This window comes from Typopeltis vanoorti, chromosome 5, assembly GCF_054136105.1.
Source record: "Typopeltis vanoorti isolate ZY-2024b chromosome 5, IOZ_Tvanoo_1.0, whole genome shotgun sequence".
NCBI lineage: Eukaryota > Metazoa > Arthropoda > Arachnida > Uropygi > Thelyphonidae > Typopeltis > Typopeltis vanoorti.
In genome coordinates this window covers 12,059,879-12,072,232 of record NC_143553.1, presented here as the reverse complement: position 1 = coordinate 12,072,232, position 12,354 = coordinate 12,059,879, and the positions used below count along the sequence as shown (strand labels likewise).

At 35.6% G+C, this 12,354-nt stretch overlaps 1 protein-coding gene across 2 annotated transcripts in view; it reads left to right on the top strand.

Annotated features, from left to right (window-relative positions):
• Nucleotides 1–12,354, top strand: part of LOC150106226 (gamma-tubulin complex component 6-like) — a 909,633-nt gene that overhangs the window by 310,285 nt on the left and 586,994 nt on the right. For both annotated transcript variants that reach the window (XM_090392253.1, XM_090392252.1), the window contains one exon: nucleotides 73–215. In XM_090392253.1, coding sequence (XP_090248379.1) covers nucleotides 73–215 — 143 coding nt within the window. The remainder of the gene's footprint in view (nucleotides 1–72; nucleotides 216–12,354) is intronic.

The following is a 12,354-nucleotide window of genomic DNA, read 5'->3' as shown; positions in this document are numbered from 1 at the left end:
TGGATAAATCTTTCTACCATAAAGAAATTAGGTATTTCAGATATTTCCAAGCCATAAAAATTTCTTTTCTAGGCAACAGAAAATAGTTCTGAAGATGAAGGCTTTATTGAATCACCTCTCAGTTCAACATTTGGAGGAGGAACTTCAGAAGATATCTGGGATAGTGCAATGAAAACAAAATTAACCACATCGATTTCTTGGGAAACCATTGGCTGGTAGGCATTTTTGTTTGCCATGTTTCATTAGCATAGCTACTTTGATCCTGTTTTTTCTAAAGATTGCAACAGACAGAAATCAGTTAAAAAAGTGTTTGTGTCCATATATATATATATATATATATATACAGGGTGTTCGGGATAAATTTGACAGTTTCGTAAGGAAAAAGAAAATCTTCTTTGTATCTATTAAATTTAATGAATTGACAAAAAAACATTACAGGCAGAGTTAATTACAATACTATCAACAAGATTTACTCAAAATAACCACCATTAGCATCGATCACAGCTTCAATTCTGCTTCGGAACCTCGAACAAGCTGATGCTACAGTCTCCCTGGGAAGGGCCGCAAAAACTGTTTTAATTTTATCCATTAACTGGGCTTTTGTATTACTGGAAGTGCGATTGGTGTCTTTTTCAACTGCGCCCCATACAAAATAATCCATGGGGTTAAGGTCTGGGGAGTTTGGAGGCCAAACATTTGGACTGGTGAAGTCGTAGAAATTTTCAGACAACCATTTTTGACTTTTCCCAGAGGTGTGGCAAGGGGCCGAATCCTGCTGCCATACATACGGCCTACCATTGGCTACCCTTGTTATCCAGGGCTTGACTACAGTTAGCAACTCCACGAACAAAGCCTGAATTCCAATGCCAGGGTTCTTCAACACCTGTTCCTGCAGATTTGCGAGGAATTCTGCTGTACGAACGCAATCAGATCGTCTGCTAGGGATCTTTCTTCTTGCTACATCCTCGTAGTCACCATTGCAAGTCTCTAGTTCATGCCTGATTGTTTTTACTGTATTCAGGGAGCATTGGGCAGCAGTCGTAATATCCTTATTTTGATGGCGGGCACGAATCATCATGATACAAGTTATTCTCTTCCATGATTCAGGTGGGTTCCAGCTATCCATCCTTTCTGACATCTTGTATATGAATGAAGAAGGGTCCAAACTTTTAAATGAAGAGAAGTGTGTGTTAATACATGTAACTTACGGAAAAATATAATTAATTATAAATATGTCAAATTTATCCCGAACACCCTGTATATATATATATATATACTGGGTGGCCATAAATTAACTTTCCCTCTTTGGAGGTATCTGTAACTAAAACTAATACACGGAACGAGACCACATTTTATATTGAGACTTTCAAAGGCATGGGGAGATGAATTCCGCAAAAAAAAAAGATTTACTAACAAAAGTTGCCGATAGGGGAAATTTTGGTACTGGTGGAGCCGAAAGCAGTCAGATATTTGCAGTAAACACAGGTAAAAAGAATTATGCAAATTTTACTGTGCGTACGTGACAGCAGCACCACCAATTCCACTTAAAACGGGATTGGGAACGTTCAGGCAGTTATTTGAATGACTGACATTGTGCTCAATATGCATCCTACCTTGCCTCAGTGTGCTTTACTTGTTAAGATGTTTTACCTTAAACAGTGCAATTCCGTAGCGGCCTTTCGGGAATTTAGAAGGCTTCATAACCTGCGTATAGGTCCTACGTCAGCTGTAGCATTGAGAGCTATGATTAAGAAGTTTGAAGAAACTGAATCACTAGGAGTTAGACCTGACAGAGGACAGAAAGCAGTGCAGGAAGCACTGCTTTCGCTCAGTTGTAGAGCATGTCGCACACCGGATGCAATTTGTTGTACACAAGAACGGTCAGCACATTGAAAATCGTGTATGTGGTCCAGGGGACCGTGATTCTGATGAATAAAACATTAATTTCTGTGTCTCTTGCTAGTTGTTGTTTTAGTTTATTATTATTATCATTATAACGTGGCACATATCCAGCTGGAATGAGTGGCATGACTGTCACTTACGATGTCGAAATGTTATTCCATTTTATCTACCTTTAATGTAATTATCCGCTTGTTTTTGGTTCTGGCAGCGCCAAAATTTCCCATATCGGCGACTTTCGGTACTAAATTTTTTTTTGCAGAAATCATCTCCCCATGCCTTCAAAAGTCTCAATATAAAATTTGGTCTCATTCCGTTTATTGGTTTTAGCTACAGATGCCTCCAAAGAGGGAAAGTTATTTTATGGCCACCCTGTATATCTCATTTCATTTTTATTTAAAGTAAAGCAGTGATATTTATTTATTTTATATATTACACTTATCTTATGTATATATTTTGTTCCCTCTTTCTTTTAGCAGGTTTATCATGATGAATATATATGATAGCTAGAAAGTACTAAATGTAAAAGTTTATGACTTGCTGAAGACCGTAACAGTTGCATGTTTTTATTTATGTATTTATTTATTTTTTTATTAAATAAGTAACATTTTAGAATTGAGTGCAGATTATGTGTGTGACTCATCTGTTACATTAATACTCATATTTGTAAATTTAGGGACACAAAAACACGTGTTGAACAGATTATTTTATTAATTACTAATAAAATAAAACTTGACGTTTCGACCCCTATATCGAGGTCATCATTGGAAGAATACAACTGCATAAGGAACCAAGCTACATGCTCATGGCCTGTATACCGGTAAACTAAATCTACGTAGTTAATAAATCCTCTTTCCTAACCTGACCTCTAGTGATAAAAAATAAAATAAAATAAAATAAATTAAAAAAAAATATATATATATATATATATATATATATTATAAATAAATAAATACGACTACAATAAACTGCTAAAGCCCTCATGTATTAATATTCTTCTGGATAGTTCTGATTGTTGTAAAATGATTTAAAGGCTAGATTTTCGGATTTGTTTAAGTTGGTGCTTAGTTTTTTGTTTGAATTTAGTATACACAATGTTTCCATTCGTATTTTATCAGCCAGAATGGTGGGGAGGAATGGAAACTAAATTCAAACAAAAAACTTAGCACCAACTTAAACAAAACCGAAAATCTAGCCCTTAAATCCTTAAAAAATAACCAACACATTATAATCACGAAAGTAGATAAAGGCAATGCCACTGTCCTTTTAGACCGTATACCATACATTGAAAAAATTAACCATTTAATATTGGACCACAACACCTACCAAATGGTAAACTACAACCCCACAAAACATAACAAAAAGAAAACAACTGAATTAATCAAATCCGTCCACACATGGCCCGAAGAAACAACAAAATAATTAATACCTCAATATGCCCGTGCGCCCAGAATTTATGGCCTGCCAAAAATACACAAACCAGGCACACCACTTCATCCGATTGTTGAAGGAATTGACAGCCCAAATTATCACTTAGCCAAAAAATTAGCTGCCTCACTCAAGGAATTGGTAGGTCAGTCCCCTTCCTACATAAAAAATACACAACATTTCATTAATAAAATTAAAAACATTACACTCAACAACCAAGATTTATTAGTCAGCTTTGACATAACTTCCCTTTTCACTAATGTCCCGATCAATGACACGATGTTGCTCCTACAGACCATATTTCCACATGACATCGTGGCCCTCTTTGCCCATGTACTCCGCTCCGGATATTTCGTGTGGCAAAACAATTTTTACCTTCAAAATGGGCTCACCACTTTCTCCCCCAATAGCTAACTTTTATATGGAAGACTTTGAGCAACGTGCTCTAGAGACAGCATGTCTAAAGCCCAAAATTTCGCTCAGATACGTCGATGATATTTTCGCCATTTGGCCCCACGGCCGCGAAGCTCTAAATATATTCCTTAGCCACCTAAACAAACAACACAAACGTATCCAATTCACCATTGAAATGGAAAAAAAAAAACCAACTCTCTTCCTTTCCTAGACACACTTGTCACACGTCTTCCCTCTGGCTATCTCTCCTTCTCAGTTTACCGCAAACCTACACACACAGGCCAATACATACACAAAAATTCTTACCACCACCACCCAACACAAAAACTGTAAGCACCCTTAAACACAGAGCCCTAACTATTTGTTCTAATGAACAGGCTCTAAACCAGGAATACAAGATCATCAACCAAACATTTATCAAAAATGGATACAGTAAAAAAACTATTCACAAGATCCTCCATAAAGATACCAGTAAGAACAAAAAAGATTTCAAGAATGCTATTTCCATTCCTTATGTTAGAGGCATTTCAGAAAAAATAGACAGAACACTTCGCAAATACAACATTAAAACCACCTTTAAACCCCCAAATAAGTTAAGACACCTACTCAGTTCTTCTAAAGATCCTCTTCCACACCTAGCACACCCAGGGGTATACAAAATACAATGCACATGTAACATACCATACATAGGGGAAACAGGGAGAACTATCCCAATCAGACATGACGAACACAAACGACACATTAAATACCTCCATTTTGGTAAAACCAGCCTTTCTGACCACGCACTCCAAACATACCACAGAATTGACTGGAAAAATACCAAGTCCCTACACCGCACCAAAACCTTGTTTGAGAGAAAATTTAAAGAGTCGTGAAATGCTCAAACACAACCCAAATCTCAACAAAAATGATGGCCTAACCATTTCAAGAATGTGGAGGACCCATCTACAACCTGTATAACAACCTAAACTAGCCTTAGAAAAATCCCACTGCAAGAAGACAACCTGGTGAAGTGTTTGGAACATTCAACAGCAATTGAAAGAAATCATTTTATAACAATCAGAACTATCCAGAAGAATATTAATACATGAGGGCTTTAGCAGTTTATTGTAGTTGTATTTATTTATTTATAATATATATATATATATATATATATATTTTTTTTTTTTTAAATTTATTTTATTTTATTTAATTTTTATTTTATTTTTTTATCACTGGAGGTCAGGCTAGGAAAAAGGATTTATTAACTACGTAGATTTACTTTACCGGTATACAGGCCATGAGCATGTAGCTTGGTTGCTTATACAGTTGTATTCTTCCGATGATGACCTCGATATAGGGGTCGAAATGTCAAGTTTTATTTTATTAGTAATTAATAAAATAATCTGATCACCATGTAATCTTAAAAGAAAGAATGTTACATTAATAGTTTACTATTTTTGAATAACTGATTTTGACATAGAAAATGTTCAGTATTCTGCACAACCAGACAAGTTATTTCCAAATAATATATAAAAGAAGACTATGATTGCTGTTCAGATTTGCTGCCTGAGCATGCCACCTCACTACACTCCTTGAAGTGACATGACAGGAGTTCATTTTTGAGATATAGCATCAGAATTACTGATGACATATCTCAAAATATGGCATTCTTAGGAGAATTCTTCAAAGCCATGACTTTGAAAAATTCACCTAACTAAACAAATATGGGCGCATCAATTTGCAAAAAATTTGGGAGACTGTTATTGTAAGAGCAATTCCACATAGCTGTAATGTTTTTTTTTTACAACATTAGAGGGCACCAAAATAGGACTAGATCTTTTGTCCATTACAATTGTATTGTTTCACTTACTCACTATCGCATATACTAGCTGTGTTGTGCTCTGATAATGCTTCTCTCAATCTCTTATGTAAATCTTGTCCCCAAAACAGTTCATTTTATAGACACCACAATATTTTCTGAAAAAGGAATATTGTCTTCTTTCATAGATTGTAAAATGCTTTTAATTTTTTGAAATAGTTCATGAAAAATCTAATAGAAAAAATCAAATCCTATAAGTATCCATGTTGACTAAACGTGACACATTGTAAATCAATGAGTAATAGACATTTTATCTCTGTCTTTTGGTGAGCATTAGTTTTGCAAATTTCTTGGATATTACTAACTGCTGATCAGTAGTGTCGCATGCCCATTTCAGTTGGGTGTGCTGTCATGACTTATGCAACCCGCTCTACAAAATTCACGTCAGTTTGACCATACGATTGCATTTTTATCGATGTATGAAAGTTTTAAGAGTGTACAGCACATCAGTGCTCATCATTATTGGTCTAATGCAATTAATTGTAGGATAACTCTGAATACTTTAATTTATCAATGAATTGTAACCAAATCTGTGCAGTGCAGAGTGGGGGACAATGTATTTGCTTTATGCTATATTTGGTTGGTATATTTGAATTAGTCAGGTGTGTGAAATTTGGAAGAGGAAGATGAGGCTTAATTCCTTCAATGATAATAGTGTTATCCCATTGTAAATATGGACAAAAAAGTTATAAATTTATCGAAAATTATATATATTAAAAACTTGTCTATATTATATATAAAAACTTGCCTACCTTCTTTCAGTTCATACTGCACACATGCAAAGAAAATAGACAAAACTCAGAAAACAAAAACATCAGGACTAGCAGCCCACGTGTTGGATACCCTTTCACACAGGATTAGATGGAAGAAAACAAATGTGCTATTTAGAAGCCATTATAGATCTGAAAGATTATTTTTTTGAGTCAGCCATGGTTTTGAAGAATTCTCCTAACCTAAACAAATATGGGTGCATTAATTTTCCAAAAATTTGGGAGACTGTTATTGTAAGAGCAATTCCACATAGCTGTAATGTTTTTTTTACAACATTACAGGTTGTAAAAAAAATTAGAGGGCACCAAAATAGGACTAGATCTTTTGTCCATTACAGTTGTATTGTTTCACTTACTCACTATCGCTTATACTGGCTGTGTTGTGCTCTGATAATGCTGATTTGAAATTCAGTTAATAAACCATCTTTTGATAAAATTGTTTGGTGATGTTAATGTCGTTAAAAATAAGTAATGAATAACTGTCAGCAACTAAGCTTATCTATTATGATACCAGTATAGCCCAGATGATGTTTTGTTCAATGCTATTGAAGGCTTTGTGAAAGTCTACAAAGCATGTAAATACTTTTTTATTGCCTTTTCTTCTTCTATCCACCAAACTCTGCAGTCCACATTCTCTCAGCCGATCCTCATAACTATCCTTGTACAGTCCTGAAACCATCTTTGTCATCCGTCTTTGTATCCTTTCCACAGTTAATTTATCCCCTTCAAATCCTGGGGACCAAATCTGAGAACAATAGTCTAAGTGTGGTCTGATCAGAGACTTATACAACGGAATGATAACCCTCTTATCTCTATATGTCCATACGCAATATGTCCCCTAAACTTCAGGTTTCTATCAATCATCAACCCCATATCTCTTGTCTCCCCTACTTCCTCCAGTATAACTCCTCCCATAGAGTATGCAGCATCCCATCAATGTTTCCCAAACCTCAAGACCTTACATTTTGCTGCATTAAACTGACAACCCCATTCATTTGCCCATCTATCCAGCTTATTTAAATCCTCTTGCAGGGCTACCACATCTGCACTATTACTAATAATCCTTCCCAGCTTCGCATCATCTGCAAACAACTGAATATCCCCCTGCAATCCACTGGCTATGTCATTGATATAAAGGTTAAACAATATAGGTCCTAGTACTGAGCCCTGTGGGACCCCACTTGTAACCCTCTGCCTCCTGGAAACTGCTCCACCATACACAACTCTCTGATACCTATCAGACAGCCAATCCTGAATCCAGTTGACCAATCTGACATCCAGATCCATGTGCTGCAACTTAAATATCAGCTTATCATGTGGCACCCTGTCAAATGCCTTCGCCAAGTCTAAGAAAATTGCACTATATGCCTTTCCCTCATCTAATGTTCTTGTAACTTTATTATAAAAGGCTAGCATATTGCTAAAACAAGAGCGTCCTTTCACAAATCCATGTTGATTCTCACAGATAACATTACCCTCATCTGCCCAATGCTGTACACGGTCCCTCACTACTTTCTCCAAGATCTTAACAACTACTGATGGCACACAGACTGGCCTATAATTAGACACTTCCAGTCTGTTACCACCCTTAAGCAATGGCACTATCTTACCTTCCTTCCATTCCCTGGGCACCTTTGCCAAAGCCAGACTTTCATTGAAAAGCCACGTTAAAGGTACTGTCAATTCCCTAGCACATTCTCTCAAAACTCGTGGCGAAATACCATCCAGTCCCACAGCTTTACTGACATCCAGAGTACTCAGTATCTGAAACACACTCTCCTCCTGTACCTCCAGACCTCGTACCAGTCCTATCCCTCTAGCATTAAAACTGACTCCTCTAGGATGAAATACTCCAATAAAGTGTTCATTGAACAATTCCACTATGTCCTCTGCATCAGTCACTCTATTCCCATTTTTATCCCACAATATCATTCTTCCACAGTCATTTCTCCTCCTACTGGCCACATAGCTAAAAAATTCCCTAGGATTTTCTTTGGATCTTATGGCCAATCTCCTCTCATATTCCAGTTTCGCTTTCCTTACCACACTAGTCACTCTTCTGGCCTGTGTCTTATATTCCTCATGCATCTCTTCACCTATCTCCTTATATCTCTTCCATAGCCTCTTTTACGCATGCAATTCCTGTTTAATATTGTTTGTCATCCACTTTACTCCAAATTGCGTCCTCTTCTTCACTCGTGGTATACAACTTACCATTGCTGATAACAAATATTCTTTCACAATTTCCCACGCACTGGTGATATCCCGGCCTTCCAATTCCTCCCTCCATGAAACTTCCCGAAGTTGACGTCTAAGACTATTATAATCACCTGCCTTATAATTCCACATAAGTTCCCGTCTCTTTGATACTCCTGCATGTCTATTCATTTTCCAAGTCAACACCATATGGTCACTCTCTCCAACGGGTGGGAGAGACGTCAACTCAGTTATTATCAACTCTTCTGATGCTATAACCAAATCCAAAATTTTTGAACCTCTTGTTCCCTCTGTTACATGTTGCCTAAGACATTTGTCCCTCAAGAATTCTAGAAATTCCATTCCCCTATTGCTACATGCATCTTCCTCTCTCCAATTTATACTACTGAAGTTAACATCTCCCATAACAATCATTCTTCTTGCACTTGCCAAACTTAGCTGTCTAAACATCTCCTGGTCCCCATCCTCTGTGCTCCTGGGTCTGTAGCAACACCCCACTAAATATCCTGTCTTGCCTACCTCTACCTCACACCATACGCTCTCAAAATCATTTGTCTCACTTCCTTCCAAATTCTCCACTCTTAGAGGACATAGGTCATCACTTATCATAAGCAGTAATTGAATAACCTTTTCTGCATCTGTTCACTTGTACATCATCTGCATTCATCAGAATTATTCTTTCGCATTAATTCTTTGTTTTACTGGTAGCATAACAATAAATTTCTTTGTGATTGTCTTCAGCTTACAGAACCAGTTTCTTTTCATACCCGGACTTGTTTTTCATACAACAACTGACTATTCTGTCCTGCTGTTTCTAATTTTCATAACTGATACTGCCCTTATGCACATGGTATTCCTTCGACATCATTATTTTTTTACAAATTGTTTCCTTAAATAAATTACATGTCCACTTCATTCCTTCCCTAGTTATTCTTTGACCTCTAGCAATACATTCTGATGTTGCCTCAGTTACCTATTTTTTAAATCCTTCCCATGTGCTGTCGATATTTTTATTCATCCAATAACTGATACTGTGGTGCAGAACCCAGCATTTTACTCAGTTAGTCTTAATTTCCTGCTTTGTAGTTCAGCATGAAACCTTTTCTGAATAGAACATTCATGAATTTAGTCACTTCCCAAGTAAGTATTGCATGATCACTGTCACCAAATGGAAGCAGAATAGTTACATCTTTGACTGAAACTCCTTCTGACACTATAATCAAATCTAACACTCTTTAACCTTGAGTTACTTCTGTCACATGCTACTTGAGGTAGTTGCCTTGCAACAGCTCAAAAAATTCAGTTTATTCTAATTATGAGATTTTACTCTTACCCAATGAGTGTTTGAATAATTAAAGTTCCTCATTATGGTTTCTCTTTTCTCACCCATCATCATTATTTGGTGATTCATTTCTTTGTCACTAGCAACTGATCCATTGGGTCTGTAACAAAATTCAACTACGTATTTGATCTTGTTAGATTCCATCTCAAACCAAATGGCTCATATCAGTTAATAGTTTTTCAAGGTTTGTCATCTCAAGTGCATTCAAATATAGGTAATCCCTCTTATACAAATCCATTCTTCCCCCAAACTCACTCCACACATCTAACAACTCCATTCATTCCTTCTACACAGCCTACACATCAAGTCATTTGCCATCATAGCCCTTCTAATTCATTTCTATCATGGCTAGGTTATATGCTTACAATTTTTACTTTCTCAATCTTCATTCTCACTTTTTCCAACAACGCTTTCGTATCCTTACTCATACTGAACTTAGGTCTCACATCAGTTAATAGTTTTTCAAAGTTTGTCATCTCAAGTCATTCATATTTACTAGAATTATGATTTTTTTGCTTTTCTTTTCTGTTTTTCAATTGCATGTGCTATATCTTTAATTTTTGCTTCAGGAAAACTTGAAGTTATAACCCACTCATCAATAGCATGACTAGGTTCACCATACCAAATAATATCCTTCTTTTTGCAATCAATGTTGCTTACCTGATTTTCATTAATCACTTGTTCTTGACTTTGCTGTTCTTGTTAGCATTATTGCCATAATCTGATGTGATGTCTTTATAACTTGTGTAATGTGACCTCTGAATATCAAATCCATGTTCATCACCACTCCAATGTCTCTTATCTCCTTAACTCTTCCTCCAGAATTTCCCTGCCAGGTGTATACTTTGCATCTCATTGTTGCCTACCAAGTTTCAGAACCTTACACTTGGCAACAAGATCAAAACCAAATAGTACAAAGGAAGTTTTTCTTTAATCACGCTACCAGCCAGGACGTTTATATACGTCCACATTTCCATGGATGCGAAGTGCATATTAAAATTGTAATACCATTGCTATCACATTGAAATTTATGATGGATATGAAGCTTTTGAGGGTGCGTATTTGATTTTTAATGGCTGGTAAGGTGGTTAATAGCAGAATGAATAGCTGTCCTACAAGCAGATAAAGCCTTTGTCAAGTAATTGTCCCAGTCATACATTTGAGCATTAGCTAGCTTAGAAAGTATCTGTTTTAACTTGTGTAACCTTTTGCACATTGCTTTACTTTGAGAATGATAGGGTGTAGTAAAAAGCTTCTTTATATTTAATAGCTTTTATTACTTAAATTAAGGGGATATTAAATCCCACATAGTTTTAAAACCGAATGAGAAACTCAAAGATTGGAATCAGAGAGTTTCTTGCCGAATATAGTAAACTATAAAGTATCGGCGACACTAGTGTTAGCAAACCGGTATTGTACTACGTACTAGGATCACTTGCATTTGCTAACGCTAGTGTTGCCGATACTTTATAGTTTACTATATTCGGCAAGAAACTCTCTGATTCCAATCTTTGAGTTTCTCATTCGGTTTTAAAACTATGTGGGATTTAATATCCCCTTAATTTAAGTAATGTTTTCATTGCCGAAATGAAGCTTATTAGCTCTTTATACTTAAATAGCTTTTATAATTGAAGCATAAGTTCTGCTTGAAGTTTGCATTAGATTATTATTTTTTTTTTAATTAGAAGAAACACACGTATAATATGTTTGAAGTGTACCATACTTTGAAATTATCAACTTCATAAACTTATTAGCTATAGTTTTAGTAGTCTGATCCTTCATAGATACTTCTTCTGGAAAGCCTGATAACATATCAAGAACTACAAGGGTATACTTATTTCCTTGCTTTGTTGTGGATAAACTCCCATTATATCAATAGCTACAGCTGGAAATGGAAAGGATTGTAAAGGTGCCTTATCCTTATAGGTATATTTGAAACTTGATTGATTCAACTATGTTATTTCTCTGCATATATCCAACCTATATCCTGCCTATGTTAAAGGCATTTGTGGAGTAAGATAACAATGTATTATATATACTTTTATTTTAGTTGATTAGAATGTTTCAGATTCATATCTGTGATTGTTCATTTACTTCAAAGATCAGCAAGTTGTGTATTCTAAAGCATGAAGCTCAATTATAAAAATACTAAACTGTTTACTCTAAACATATAATTATGTGCAATAGATACAAATTTGTATACTAAGTAATTCAGTTTAGCTCTTTAAGGAGATCTGACTTCTTTATACAATGAAAAGTAGTAAATTAAATTCTAACTTAATACATACAAATAATTAGATGATCATTCTCTAAGAATTATTCAATATGAATTGAATAACATATATTCAAGTCTCTTAAAGGCTAAATTAACCGAATATTATGAAAATATTTTTGAAGAGGAAAAAATGGTTTCTCTAAAGGCA